This window comes from Saccopteryx bilineata, chromosome 10 (genome assembly GCF_036850765.1).
Source record: "Saccopteryx bilineata isolate mSacBil1 chromosome 10, mSacBil1_pri_phased_curated, whole genome shotgun sequence".
NCBI lineage: Eukaryota > Metazoa > Chordata > Mammalia > Chiroptera > Emballonuridae > Saccopteryx > Saccopteryx bilineata.
The window spans coordinates 50269003-50284510 of record NC_089499.1 but is presented as its reverse complement, the minus strand read 5'-3'; the positions used below and the strand labels follow the sequence as shown (position 1 = coordinate 50284510).

Here is a 15508-nt window from a genome sequence, read left to right as displayed (position 1 = left end):
AGAAAAAGATGCCATTGACCCTGGGGTGGCTGGGATGGGAGGGTGTTAGCCTGAAGCTGCTGGGGCCCTCATAGGGTGAGAGCCTCCCCGAGAACAGTGGGGGAGAAAGATAATAAGAGAGGGATGGACGAAGCCCTCTTGCAGCACTGAAGGCCCCGATCTAGCCATGCCTGAGGCCAGAACAGTTCCTGGACCTTTCAATTGCACAAGCCAGAAAGTCCTTTTCTGCATAAGTCAATTTGAGATGGGTTTCTCTCAACCAGAATCCTAATAGAAATACTCAATAAATATTGAAAGATGATTAATTCCTTAATGGAAAACTTTCAAAGCACTTTCAGCTGACTATCTCCAAATGGCAAAGAGTGAAGTAGCACAATCCCCATTTTACAGGTGAGAAAAGTGAGGTGGTGAGAGTCTAAGCATCTTGTCTGTGGTGACAGGTGAGGCTGGAACATCTCCCCACTCTTCATGCTTTCCCCTCCGCCACCCCTGTGTGTATTTGAGAAAATGGCTAGTTTTCTCAGCCTCTTAAATACTTTGTAAGTTCTTCTCCTCTAGGCCCAGCACCTGACAGCATTCTAGGCCTTAAAATGGAGCACAGACCACTTCACATGAAGACCCTAGGGAGCTGTTCTCGTTTGTCTCTGGCCAGGCAGTGAACTCCCCACGTGGAGCCTGTATCTGAGTGGACTCCAGCTTCAGCCTGTCTGCGACACGACTGAGTCTGTGGCTGCCTCAGTTTTCCTGTCAACCTGTCAGGGCCCTAGTGATCTTTGGGGAAACAGACAATGAGATCACACAAACAGAAGACTCCCATCCGCTGCCTCCACACTCCCCCGTGTCCAGCTATTGGTGCCTCTGTGGATGACCTGAGGCCTGCCAGGTTGGGGGGTGTTCTCAGCTAACACTGCATTTACACAACACGAGGCACCATCCCTCCCACCCGTGACCTGCCCTCCTATCCCCCCTCAGCCCCTCTCTGTCCTCCACTCGGGCAGGCTGTAGGATTCATACAAAATTAACCAGAGGTTCCGTTTCACAACACTCTGAAGTATCCAGTTCCCACCCCACCTGCTGCTGCCCCATCTTCTTTGTCCCCCTTGCTCCCCCACCATAAAATACACAGTGGAGGAATTGCCCGATGGGACTTGTTTGAGCTTCTCCTCCAACAACCTGAGGTGTAGGTGACAGGAAGTGAAGGATGAGGTACGGAACAGCTCAGGGAAGTGCCACTCTAGACTTGGGAAACCGAAGCTAATTGTTCCATGGGTGACACAGGGTGTCCTGTGTCCTTCCGTCCTGCACAGGGAGGGGCACCAGGGCATCCCCCATCTCTTCTTTCTTCCTCTCTTCCTTCTGTGAATAATTTTGAGCCCTCAGACATTCAATAGGTGCTGGGGACACAGTGGAGAATGACAAATATCTCCAGGACCTCACAGGCCCCCGCAACACCCACTACCCATCTTTCCAGACTCATCATAAGTTCACCTATTCTGGGAAGCCTCTCTGATAGCACATCAACCCTTCATTGGTTACTGTCTTAGTAATTGTCTAATTCTTTCATGAGGGTGGGACCCATGCATGTATAACAATAGCAATGATAATATCATTTTGTAAGTGTGTAAAGTGTGCCACACACTGCACTAAGCCCTTCAAATAAACAATATTTGTGAGGTAGGTAGTGTTATTATCCCCACTTCACAGATAAGGCAACCAAGGCTCAGAGAGTTTACACTGAATTCTCCCAGTGTCCTTTAACAGTAATCCAGTTAGGACTTGAACCTGAGTCTCTGGGGCTATACTGTTCTAGGCTGGAAGGGTTTGGAAGGAAAAGGGGCAGCGGAGGGCAGAGGGAAAGGCATTATCAGAATGGAACAGACCAGTAGTGGAAAAGGAAAGAAACAAAGCTCAGGTCAGGGGCAGAGGCCACCCGGGCTCTCTCAGGGGCCAGTTTTACAGAACAGCTATCTCCAGAATTGGGTCTTTAGGTAGAAAATCCAACACTGCCAGGCTGTGGGGCTGAGCTATGGCCTGTGCTAGCAGCGGGTGGTGCCCTAAGTGGGAACAGATTTCTGTAGCTTTAAACCCCAACTATCACTTGCAGAGATCTTTTTGCCTAAAATTAGCTGGATATGAATGGAAAGGCTAATTTATGTGTGGCCTGGAGCACTTTCCTATAGTGGGACGCAGAGGCCAGTTCCTTGCTCACGTCAGCAGATTGGGGCAGGGGGCGTCAGGAATGGCCAACCTGAGTCCCTGTCTAGATCTGGCATAGCCCTAGATCACATGGTTCTAAGTTGAGAGCTGGGGCTGGAGGCCAAGCATTTTTACAAATAAGAAGAGGGTAAACAGGGCAGGACAAATGCTGAACATGAGAGAGACTAAAAAACAGTTCCCTGGTGGCCCCACCCTACACAGGCCCCCACCTTTAGAGGACTGTGCCCAGGTGCATATGCTTGGCTTGGGGCTGATGGCACACCTGGGTGTGGTGGCCGTCAGAGCTGTGCTCAAAGTCTACTTTGATGTGAACTGTGGTGATGATCTTAAGCCCTCATGCTTCCCATTTGTAAAATGGGATAACAACTCCTGCTTCCACATACAGATGTAATAAGGATGCAGAATAGCCTATTACGAAGTGTGGCACCATGTGGGGACACTGACCAGTGTTCCAGAAGAGACAGATCCCACCTTTTCTGGAGATTGTGACTGCTTTTTCTAGAGCAGTGATAATCACAGTGCAAACAAGAGCTGACATTCATTAAGCACTTAGACACTGGGAACTTAGACACTGGCCCGATCTCAGTGAATGACAATGTTCACACCCATTTTACTAATGGGGAAATGGAGGTGTTTAGTCTCTGGGGCTTAATCCTAACACACAGCACTGCCCATGTGCCAGGGTCTGTTCTAAGCTACGTTGTCCTCACCACAACCCTAGGAGGTAAGCACTATTATTATTCTCATTCAATGGGGGATAGTGAGGAAACTGAGGCTTAGAGGAGTTGAGTAGTAATTTGCCACAGTCCCACAGCTGGTAAATGGCAGGGTGTGGATTTGAACCCAGGTCACTCAAGTCTGGGGTCTGTGGTATTATGCTTTTCTGCCCCTACCCAAACCTCTTTCAGCTCCACCTGCATCCTGGGAGACTTTCTGGGGACTACTGCAGCAGAGGCTCTGGTTAATCCTACCACAGGCTTTCTTTCTCCTTAGACATCTTTCCCATCAGAGATTTCATTTGGTCCTCATGAAAAATTAGGAAACCAAAGCCCAGAGAGGTCAGACAAAAGGCCCAAAGGCACACACACAGCTGGAAGGTGGCAGAGCACCTGTCAGAGCTGTCATTATTATTTCCATTTTACAGATGAGAAAACTGAGTCCCCTTTCTAGCCAAACACCTCCTTTGGGAATCCTTCTCTGACCTTCACTGTCTACCTACCTCACCTCTCCTGTGAGCTCTTGGGCCCTTGCTATACTCAGTCTAGATTGTTTGCTGATTTGGTTGCTCAGACTTCTGAGCTGTTCCTTGTGGGCTGGGGACCTAATGACATGTCTCAGGGTTTTATGGGCAGTTATATACTCTCCTCTGTGTCAGGCACCAGACTGGGCATTGGATGTACAAAGAGGAGCAGGACAGGATTCCTGACTTCAGGAGCAGGACACAATGAGCCAACTGGTAATGGTCCTGCACAGTGGTGGAGCTCAGCAATGGGCCATTCAATTTCCCAGGATCTGAGAGCCTGCCAGGTGGCAGGGGAGGGTGAGTTTCTTAATTCGGGGTCCATGGCCTGTTTTCAAGGGCTTCTGTGAAGGCACTGAGAGTGTGAGCCACATTTGCTGCATTTTCTGTGGAGAAGGGCTACATCTTCCATCCAGGAACGGAGCCCAGAGATACTTAAGAATTCCTGACTCAAGAGGGAATCTCCTGGTCCTATTCACAAGGCAAAGACCACTGCCTCCTAGCAGGCTGAGTATGCCAGCTTGATGGCAGAGGTGAGCATGGGCCAGTCTGCCACAAACAGGTGTTCACACAAGGCTGGGGTTCAGAAGCTCCAAGGCTAAGACCACTCCCATTACAGGGCCACACGAGTTCATTTTTAAGACCTGAGCTAGGATCTCACAGTGAAGAGAGAATGTTTCCTTTATTCCCACCCTCCCTGCCAAAACTACCAAACACCAAGGGAAAAAAAAGTGTTTCTGAACTTCAGCCTGGGCTCAACATGTATGCATAACATCAGAGACAGAAGCCAATCTGGGAGGAAGGACCAAGCTAAATTAACTCTTCCTCCTGACCTAAGAGGGCCCCAGATGAAGAGGGACACAGATACCCCGAGCCACCAGGTACAGAGGGGTACAGGCACAGGTAGCCACTGGACAGATTGGCATGCCTCAGTAATCAGTTAGGTCTATAAGCAGCCACTATAGAAAATGCATTTAGTTAGTGCCCAGCCATGCCCAGGATTTAGGAGATGGAGTGAGAGGGACCTCCGGCCTCAGATTTGTTGTCTTTCATGGGGATAAGGATTCAGATGCTGCCTGCCTCCCAAATTGTGGTTTATACCTGGGGGAGGAATTGTCATCCACTCTCCTTAGAATAATATGACTGCCAATTATTCAGCCCTACTGCACATGCTCAGGCCTCCACTAAGCAGTGTGAGGTAGGCATTGGCCCCATTTTCCAGAGGAAGAAACTGAGGCTTGGTGCAGCTTGTTTGCATGAAATTACTGTATTGGGGAGTGCCTGGGCAGAGGCTCATACCTATGCTTTTGGGGTTCATTTGGGAACTCTTTTCCCTCGTGGTAAGGGGAAGGTAACTGTGGGGATGGAGACCCAAACTAAGCTCTGATGCCTAAGCTGGGCTGGCTTCTCTCTTCTGTGCCTCATGGCAGATACCCTGGGAAGTTGAAATCCTCTCCCTCTGGAGATCCCAGGCCTACCTATTTTGTCAATTGCAAGAAAGTTCCACACCCATGTCCAGGGCAAGACACACATGGTCATCTGTCACCGTTTCCATAATGACTCATCTTCCTGACTGTTCTGTCTGTCTAGCAGTTCCAAGACCTACAGCTGCCCCAGAGACCTGGGAGTCCCCAAGTCAGAGCCCGGATTTGGGACAGCCAGGCACAACCTGGCCCAGTTGCAGGATTTGGGGAGCTGGAATTGGTGCATGGCAGCGATGTTGTGGTTTCGTGCTGGAGCCCAGGCACGGGGGTTTCTGGGGCTATAGGGATGGGAAGCCAGGGGCTGGTGGCTGAATTACAGAATCCAACCACTGTAGATGGGATGAGGAAAGTAGGAACTCTGCCTGAGTTTCCACAAAGGCAAGAGTGATATGGTTCCTCTTCCCGCCCACCAGCTTCCCTCCCGGCCCCACCTTGAACTGGGTGCCTCCCAAATTGCCAGTCTGATGGGCCCACCCCCAGCATGGATGCAAGCAGCCCATTTGGGCTGATTTTGGCATCTTGTTTTTAGAACACAGCCTGTGACCCAGCTCTGTTCCTGAGGTTCTCTTTGTAGGTAGCCTGGATCAGACCCCAACCCACAATGGAAAGAAAATGGAAGCCCCATCCCCTGGCCTATCCAAAGGGGCTGACCCTCAGCTAGAATACACCAGAACACTTATATTGGCATTTCAGCCCATAGCCAAGACGTCTCTGTGGTTAAACAGTATGAATATTGCTCCTGGAGCCGACACAGACGGTGGTCACCAGGGCTGCCACCCTGGGCTTGATCTCCCACCTACCTTCGACAGGTGAGGTTTTGAGGCGCCGGCAGATGGCTTCGGTGTCCCCATAAGTCTCCTTGATCTTGACCACAGCCTCAGTGCCCCGTAGTTCCATGAGGGAGCGGAGCTCCTCCATCGTACACCCAAACTCGCCCCCATGGCTTGACTCATTTCTTTGGTTTTTGGAGTAAAAGTCGCTGTTGGTCATGTCACCCATGTTTGCCACAGTCCCTGCTCGGGTGGGCCAGGGGGTCAGCACTGGACAAGAGGCTGCTGGGTGATGGCTCTGTGTGGCTGTCCTCAGCACAACCTCACTGGATGGCTGTGGCTCCTGGTGGCCGACTCCGGGTCCCAGGGGGAGGGGGTGGCTGAGGTGGGCTGACAACAGCAGTGGTGAACTCCAAGGAGTATCCCTGGGTGCAGAGTGAAGTCCAGGGGCCGGAGGGGCTCAGGGCTGTAGACCCAGTAGTCTCCATTCAGCGGGGCCCATGCTGCTCCCCGGAGCTGGCATCTACATGGTCAGGGGCGGTGGCTCCTGTGGGGCAAACACAGTGTGGTGACAAGGGTCAGGACCTAGAAGGCCTCATGGGATGGGTGCTCATGAAGGTCCAGTGCATGTGTACATGCATGCCTACCCCAAATAGCACTCATATATCCTATAATGGGGGTTTTGTTCAACACCCCATAGCACACCAGCACATATTGCAAACCCAAACATACCAGCACTCTCCTAGATACCCCACGATATACCACCCCCAAGACATAGCCTGATGGACCTTCATAACACACCCCAACCCCCTAATTGTCCACTGTGCTGTGTAACAGACTGACTTCACAACATGTACCCTGGTGCACACACACTCTCAGACAGGGTTTGGAATATCCTGCAACATCCAACCCGCCTACTTTTAGGACCCACCCCACTGCCATACACAGACAATACACAAGCCCCACTTCCCCCACACATGGGAGAGCCACCCTTCCCTGACATGCAGTGTCACACACAGTCACACTTCTGTGCATACATCTAACATCCCCACCTCCTTCCCTCAAAAATTACCTGTGCTCACCGCCCCTCTGTGCAAACACAGACCCTTATTTCTCTCACTTTCCCAGCGTGTTTACACACATCTTATGCCTACACAATTTGAGGCATAACCCCTAAGTATAGATGCTACCCCTGTCCATGCCAACTATACCTGCTGATATACACTGTTCTCTTTACGGTCCATGGGGACACGGAAAAGCCACCCACCTCTACCCTTAGCCCCCAGCCACATTGATCAAGGCCCTCAGCTGGGCCAGAGAAGCTAACTCATGCATATTCACCAGGACATCACTGAGCCCACAGCTTGGCCCCCAGCACGAGCTGGGGTCCAGGGAGCCCTCACCTGGGGGCCTCACAGTCCAGCACCACAGACAGCGGCCTCCACGTCCCTCTGGGAGCCCAGGAAGAGGAGGGAACGCTGACTTCTCTCTGCCTGCCCAGCCACCCTTGCAGGAGTGTGGCATCTGCAGGGCTGCCAGGAGAGAATCCAATCTGCCTGGACACCCAACACCAGTGGCCAAGGCCCCGGCAAGCGTTGGGTGACAAAGGGCCCCTGCTGAGCTCAGTTGAGCCTGGCACAGGGACCGGCTCCACCTAGCAGCCTCAGACAGCTGGCCATCTTAGGTCCAGGAGAGTGCGGGGAGGAGGGGTGTAGGAAGCTGAGAATGAGCCCCCGCCCAGCCCCAGCTTCTCCCTCTTGTTCCCTCTTTCCTGCCCTGTCTCTCGTCTTTACAGTCCTTTCCTCTTGTACAGAATTTTAGAACTGGTGGCATTTTAGAGTTAATCTGTTTTTTTCCCAGTGAGGAACCTGGAGGTCAGAAAGGGAAAGGAACTTGTCTAGAGCCACAAAGAGCAAAAGCAGAGGGGCCCTGAGGTGTCGGATTCCCTGACTCTCAGCGGAGCTCCTTCCGCTCTCCCTAGGGGGCACTCTCTCCTTTCTCTCTGAAGAGTACAGCCTGGTGGCTGCACTGTGCCTGAAGACAGGGAAGAACACAGGATGGAATCAGAGCAAATGCAGGTTCAAATCAAAGTTCTCCCAAATCCTGCAGAACCCTGGGCAAGTCTTTTCACTTTGCTGAGGTTGTTTCCTCATCTGTAAGACAACAGTCATTCTCTTGCTGCTTCCTAATTTACTGGGAGTTAATTATAAACCATGTTCAAATCTGGTGTTTCCACCTGGGGTATGGGGCTTCCTGGACAAAGATTGGGGTGGAGGCTCAGGAGAAACCTGTCATGCTTTCCAGGGGGGCACTTGCACGGAAGGCTGCAGCAGGAATCCTTATTTTTACACTGGGAGCAAGAAACTGTGGCTTCTTGAGTAGGGGCTCAAGAAGCCATAGTTTCTGGTCAAATTCTGGCTCCTCCATTTCCTAGCAGAATGAGGAGCAAGTTAACTTTAGTTTTATTATCTTAAGAAAGGGAGGAGAAATAGAAGTATCTACCTCATAGGTGTTATGAGGCTTAAATTAGTTTATTTCATGTAAAATACTTAGAATTGAGCCCAGTAATTACTGAGCACTCAGCAGTTATTGTGATTATTACCAATCCACACCACTGCTTTATGAGATAGACAGTCTTATTATCCTCATAGATCATATGAGGAAACAGACCAAGAGAGGTGATATAATCCCGAGTGACAGAGTCGGGATTTAAACTCAGGCACTCTGAATCCAGAGACTTTCTCTTTATCAGGACACTGCCTCCCCTGGTGAGTCTCTCTCATGGGGTTCTTAGGATGCTTACATGAAATGCCATATGTGAATGAAAGTGCTTTGCAAACCACAGGGACATTCTAAACTCAAGGCACTGTTGTCTATGTGTCCCCTCGCTACCTGTGGCATGGCTTATGGCACTGATAATTACATCTGACAGCACAAGCTATGAGAATCATTAACAGTAATTATATTTGTGATGACAATAGTAGGCATGAGTTAATGGCCTACTGGTAATTTTAATCACTAATGTGTTAAGATAAACAATGATCTTCAACCATCTATCTATCCATCTGTCTATCTGTCTGTCCATTCATCTGTCCATCTCTCCCTCCATCCATTCATCCATCCATCCAATAACTGTTTTGGGCATCTACTCTGTTCAAGGCACTGAACAATCCAGCAATAGTCCCTGCTTTCCAGGAGTTAATAGTGGAGAAGAGAGACAATTAACTGAGTGATTTCTATATAACATGAGGGGTTTGTTATGACGAGGCCCCGGGTGCTGTGGACAACCAGAGCAGGAAAATCTGTTCTGACCGAGGATATCAGGGGAGATGAGTAGGGAATTCCATTTTTTCCCTCTTGGAGGTTAAGTAGGCCTTAAACCAAAATATGGACATGGAAGAAATGGAAACATACAATTATCTTTTAGTAAAAGGTCAGGAGGAACACAGTAAAGGACCTGTGTGAATAGGTATGGAGAGATGAAAGGGTAGGATAGCAAAATCAGTCAAAAACCAGAACTTTGCTCCGGTAGATGATCAATCTTAAACCTTCTTCTTTTGAGACTTCCTACTGTAGTGCCATTTCTGATGTGGCCTGTCCTCTGCCTCTGTTACCCCCTTGCTCCTGCATCTCGCCAGTGCATGCATGAGACCTGCTCTGTTCTGGGTATTTTTGTTTTTCCTTCTATGTTGCACTTTGGTACTTGACTTAACTGTGGGATCTCCTTGATCAGGGAGCTTGAAGTCCACTGGCACAGAAGTACTTGGATGATGCCACTCAAATGATATACTGACAGCCAAACAGAGCCAAGACCTGCTAGTTAGTGTAGAATCTATTAGCTGCCTGAACTCCCAGACTGGAACACTCTCCACACCCCAACCATCGCTGCCTCGACAATGGCCTGTTCTGCTCAGCACAGTGCCCTTTACTTGGAAGCTTTCCCTGACCACCCAGGGCTGTGTAAATGCTCCTGATTCCTGGACCTGCAGTAGCTTGGACCTGCTTAGCAGACTGCCTTCTCCAGGAGCTTGAGAGCGATGTCTGAGTGGGCAGTAGTCATGTCTCTTGTACCTCGTATGGTGCCTGGCATCTTAAAGGCACTGAAAAAATGCTTGATGAATGAATGAATATCTGGATTATCCCCTGGGTTACCCATCTATTGGAAGTCCTCAGACCTTAGACCTCAGTTTCTTCATATGTAAAATGAGCTAGTGATTCCTCCCCTGCTCATCTTACAGGTTTGCTGGGGATAAGGAAAGATATCACAACCTGTAGTCATACTGTTTTCTTCGAGAAGCACCCCTGCCCTTAACTGCTCAGTTCCCCTTAATCACAATGAGGAAAGGGTGTGAGGCTGGAGCAGGCAGCTGTCCCCTCAGCCACAGCTCACCAGACTCTGACATCCTTGCTGTCTCACCCAAATACCACCTGAGCTACTACTCTATGGCTGAGACATTTAATGAATGGTGTGACCTTGGAGAAGTCATCTAACCTCACTGGATAGGCTTCATCTGCAAACTGGAGTTGACCCATGTATCTAACAGGCTGCTGTGCGGACCCATGGAGACCCCTGTGTGTAACTCTTGGTGCAGCTCCTGGCTGGAAGCAGATATTCGACAACCCTGGCTTCTGTATCTCCCCCTAGAAACCTGTTATTAGCAAGTGTGTCTCCCTCATGGTTGTGATGAGGTTCATTTGCAGCAAGTTCTCAACACTGCAGTCACTCCTGCCTTAAAAAATGGGCACAGAAGCTGCTATAGACTGAATGTGTTTATTCCCAAAGTAGTATATTGAAGCTCTAATCCACAATGTGATGGTATTAGGACGTGGGGGCTTTGGGAGGTAATTAGGTCATGAGGGTGGAGCCCTCATAAATGGGATTGGTGTTCTTATAAAAAGTGACATGAGGGATGATCTTTTTCGGCCATATGAGGACACAGAGAGAAAACAGCAAGCCAGGGAGAGGGCCCTCACCAGGAACCCAATCTCCTGGCACCTTGATTTAAACTTCCCAGCCTACAGAACTGTGAGATATACAATTCTATTGTTTAAGTAACCCTGTCTATGGTATTCTGAGATAGGGGCATTGGTAGGGTATATGACCAGTTCTGGGCCCAAAAAGGGTAACACACTAAGAGTCACACAGTCACCTGGGGCCAGAGCACATCGAAAAGTTCCTCCTTCATTCCCAAGCTCCTGTAGCATGACCTTGATCAAGCCCTTTCCTCTCTGGGCCTCAGTTTTTCCATGGAAAGTGAAGGTATTGGATTAGTGTTCTCTGAAGTCCCTTCAGGCTCTGACAGTGCCAGGACCTTTCGAATCCAGGAGAATACTGTGAAAATATTAGATTTATGCATTTTGATTTCATCTTATTAGCATTTAAATGACTCTATATTGTCACATTTCAGTGACTCAAGAATAGGTTAGGGGCATCTTAATAAAAAGACTTTGCCAGGAAGGACGCTTACAGAGGCAGGAGCAATGTTTTTGTTTTGTTTTGTTTTGTTTTAGAGTTAATTTAACAAAGAAGGAATCTATCTTTTGGTGGAAGGATTAAAAAAGAAAACAAAACCCTAAACCAACAGCTTTTTAAGTCAAACTGAAGGATGGTACCTGGGACAATCAAAATGAATTATGTGCTAAAAATTACTTTTGAATGTTGACTCCTTCTGTTTTAAGATGTACTGATTTTAAATGTCACTTTAATAGGAATTTTTAAAATCACCTCTTTGAATCATCTCTGGTAGCCATGACAAATGTAGGGGACACAGGCCCTGTCTAGAGATCCCAAGTCATGAGGCCTGGTGCTGCCACTGGTTAGTTTTGTGACTCGGGCAAGGTTCTGACCCCTCCCTGGGCCTTGGTCTCCTCCTCCCCAAAGAGCCAAATTCACATCCTAACTCAAAGGGTTTTGTGAGGACTAATTGAGGTAGATCTTAGCCCAGTTCCTGGCACAAAGGAAGAACTTGCTAAGTGGTGACTGTTCTTAGGATGATAACTTGCTTACTGCCTCTATCCTCTGCTCAACCAGAATGTTCCCCCACACTGCTGTGCTTAATGCAGAACTCAGACTGATGGGGTCATACCCACAAGGCCCCTGGCATTGCTCAAAAGGCTGGGGACGGTCCACAGGCTAGTCTCCCTTCTACTCTCATTCTGACTAACTAGTTTCCTTGAGGTAGGACCTTTTCTTTCGTCTCCTGGATGCAAATTCTGGCCGTTCTGTACAGCCTCCTGTCCCAGGAGTGGGAACCCTCCACCTCAGCTATGACACAGGAAAATGGGTGAACTCAGCCAGCAGCCAGAGACAAAGAGACAACTGCTCTTCCCTCAGCTTTACTCAGACAGTTGTAGCCACTGCCTTAGATGCCCCTCTCTGGGGCAGGAAATGTCCTGTCTGTTTGTGAGCGTGTGCATGTAAGAAGAGAGCCTGATGGGTCTGCAGTGTCAATGTGAGTGTGAGTGAGGGTACGCACATTAGCGGGAGTGTGTAGGGTCACTCGGCGTGGATGTGCAAGGTCAGGGTGAGTGTGTTATGGTGGATGTTCATCATGGCTAGTCCGTGGTCTGTGGGCACATCTCTGTCAGAAGGAATGTGAAAAAGTTAGTGTTGGGTTGGGCCAGTAAATGACTGTGTGTCCCTGTGTTGTGCCAGAAGATGTGTGCTTAGTGTGGATGACCCCAAAGGACAAGGTTTGCTCTGTAGTTCTATTGACTCTGTCAGCATACGTGTGTGTCTGTTAGTGTGAGTGAGTCAGAGACATCTGTGCCCACACCTGCCCCTCAGTGTATAAGCCCCACAGTGTCTGTATGTGTGTGTGTGTGTGCATCAAAGCTGACAATGAAATCTCAGCTTTGAATTCTCACAGTTAAGGAGAGAGAACTGGGAAGGAGGAAGGGAACTGAAAACGAATACCTCAGAAGCGAATTTAGAGCTATTTTTGGAAAACTCCTATCCTGCTAACAGAAAAGGAAAATCTAAAAAAAAATAAAAAAGACCACAGAAACAGCCTTGCATCAGCCCTAAAGGCACAGATGGCAGAAGCAGGGCCAGAGGGTGGGATGTTAGGGGTGTAGGGTTTTTCGTGTGTCTGCTTATCCTCATGCCTGTCCTGAGACAGGGTAGGTCTAGCCCTTTGTTTCCCACCGGGCTCAGTACCCTCTACTGCTCCCTGTTCTTCAGAGCAGCTGCCAATGTTTGATGGTAGGGAAAAAACACATTTTCTAGTCCTCCAGGTATTTCACATAGCTATCATCTTTCCATCTATCTACCCACCAATCTACCCATCCATCCGTCCGTCCATCCATCCATCCATCCATCCATCCATCCATCCATCCATCCACCTGCCCACTTATCCATCTGTCCATGCTTCTATCCACCCCCTCACCCACACATTCATTAGCTGTCCATCCATCTGTCCATTTAGCTCTCCATCCTTTCACCCATTAAGTCAAACTAAGGAGGTGTATCTCAGGCCCTGCCCCAAGTCACTGGGACTTTGAGAAGAGCAAAGAGCTGCTGGATTCTGATCTTGGCTTACCACTGCTATTAACAGGACTTGCTTAGCACCTGTCTCCATGGGCTGTATGGTATCACTGTCCCTACCTTACAGGCGAGGAAGCTGAGACTCAGAGAGGTTACAGATGGCCAAGGCTATAGAGATAGCACTTGGCACAGTTTAAATACACTTGCTGTAGTCCAGAGCCTCCATCTTCCCTCTGTACTCCATTGTCTGTCACCAACTTGCAGAATAGCCTTGGACCAGATCCTTCTCTCCTGTGCCTCAGTTTCCCTTTTTTGTAAAGTGAAGGGGGATTTGGATGGATACTCAGTTTTGAAAGGCCATTGAAGCACCATCCTCAAGGATTCTCCCATCATCTGATACTTCTTTCTCAGGGCATACATACTTCATTGGGACTCCCTGTTGCCACGTCAACTCAAGAAGGAGCAGCCATCCCATCTGCAAGCTAAATATTGCTTGGCTGGAGGCAGAAGGAAGGAGAAGTGTCCTAGAACCCAGTAGTCATGAGCTGATCAAAGCTCACCTGCTGCCTTTGACATGCACTGCCCTCCTTGGGCCTGTGCAGGGTATTGTCTGCTTTCTAAGACTTGTACACTTGATGTGCTCCTTATTTAGAAATATTTCCTTTTTTTTTTTTTTGTATTTTTCTGAAGCTGGAAACAGGGAGAGAGAGTCAGATAGACTCCCGCATGCGCCCGACCGGGATCCACCCGGCACGTCCACCAGGGGCGAAACTCTGCCCACCAGGGGGCGATGCTCTGCCCCTCCGGGGCGTCGCTCTGCCGTGACCAGAGCCACTCTAGCGCCTGGGGTAGAGGCCAAGGAGCCATTCCCAGCGCCCGGGCCATCTTTGCTCCAATGGAGCCTCGGCTGCAGGAGGGGAAGAGAGAGACAGAGAGGAAGGAGAGGGGGAGGGGTGGAGAAGTAGATGGGCGCTTCTCCTGTGTGCCCTGGCTGGGAATCGAACCCGGAACTCCTGCACGCCAGGCCGACGCTCTACCACTGAGCCAACCGGCCAGGGCTAGAAATCTTTTCTTAAAAAATCTTTGAGAGTTTTCTGATGAAGCAAAAACAGTAAAATCACCATCAGATGGAGGCAGAAAAGTACTGCAGAAATTTCACTTTGTGCTGCATTAAGAAGGCTGTGGACTGTGGCTCTGCCTGTGGAGCAGCTGCTCTGAATCTTGTTCTCTGGCTTCAGTCAAAAGCCTTGGCCACCTCTCCGGCCTCTGCTCACCTGCCCTGCTCCCCATGTAGCTGCACTGACCTCCTGGAGGCCTCCTTTCTGCCCTGGCTGCCTCCCATCTCGAGATCCTAACAGGCTACAGTGACACTGTCCCAGTCTATCTTTATTTTCCTCCTTCTTTCCCGTGATTTACTAGCAGAGGCCTGAAGGAAGGACAAAAATGATAACAACAACACTTAGACTGCACCTACTACATGCAAGCACCACTCCATGCAGTTTGTTATCTCACTCAGTCCTTCACAACAACCCTATGATACAGTAACTGTTGGCACCCTGATTTACAGAGGAGAAAAAAGGGAAACAGAGAGTGCAGTGACCGGTGTAAGGATTTTGGTTAGGGAATAACAGAGTCAGATCTCAAACACACACAGATACTCTTAAGGGCCCCCCAGGCTCACTCACATCCTCTCTCCAACAGATCAGGCTCCTGCCCTGTCCTCTGGTTTCCACAGTGAAGCAGAGAGTGCTGCTAGGTCAGTGCTCTGGCCACACACAACAGGTTATTTGCTGGTTGGTGAGTCTTCAGGGTTCACCTCTGATTGTGGAGGGCTGGGGCTAGGGAGCTGTCTCTGGGGATAAAGTACTGATGGATGGATGGAGGTGGGTGCTTGGGAGGGACTGCGTGGCTGAGGTCAGAGAACTTGGTAACTGTAGGCCCCCACTCCCTGCAGGCTGAACAGCAGAGGCTGGGAATGAACGCTGTCCATGTGGTCTTGGTGCTGACTGACAGCCCTTCTGGGAAGGACAAAGAAGCAGGCACTGGGGAACTGTCTCCACTGGGAGCTGTTCCCAAGGCCACAGTGCTGACTGGAGGTATGGGGTGGGCTTTAAGAAGTGAGTGCCAAGGACCTGTCACATGCTGTGGTGCTGACATAGAGCAAAGAGTTATAAGTGCCCCAGAAGCTTTCTAGGATTGCAGTGCTAACCAACAGAGCTTGGGGTGCTGGGTGTAAGTTTACTGGGAGGGCACGGGAACTTTTCCATGAGCTCTGTGAACAGACATCGGGAGCTGACCTCAGATATTTGGT

The 15508-nt window shown here is 49.5% G+C and overlaps 1 protein-coding gene across 10 annotated transcripts in view; it reads right to left on the bottom strand.

The window, feature by feature from the left end:
- The window catches only part of ATP2B2 (ATPase plasma membrane Ca2+ transporting 2), a 516257-nt gene that overhangs the window by 157686 nt on the left and 343063 nt on the right, over window positions 1–15508 (bottom strand). For all 10 annotated transcript variants that reach the window (XM_066244337.1, XM_066244328.1, XM_066244329.1 and 7 more), the window contains one exon: window positions 5742–6258. In XM_066244337.1, the coding sequence (XP_066100434.1) occupies window positions 5742–5940 (199 nt within the window). In that variant the 5' untranslated portion in view covers window positions 5941–6258. The remainder of the gene's footprint in view (window positions 1–5741; window positions 6259–15508) is intronic.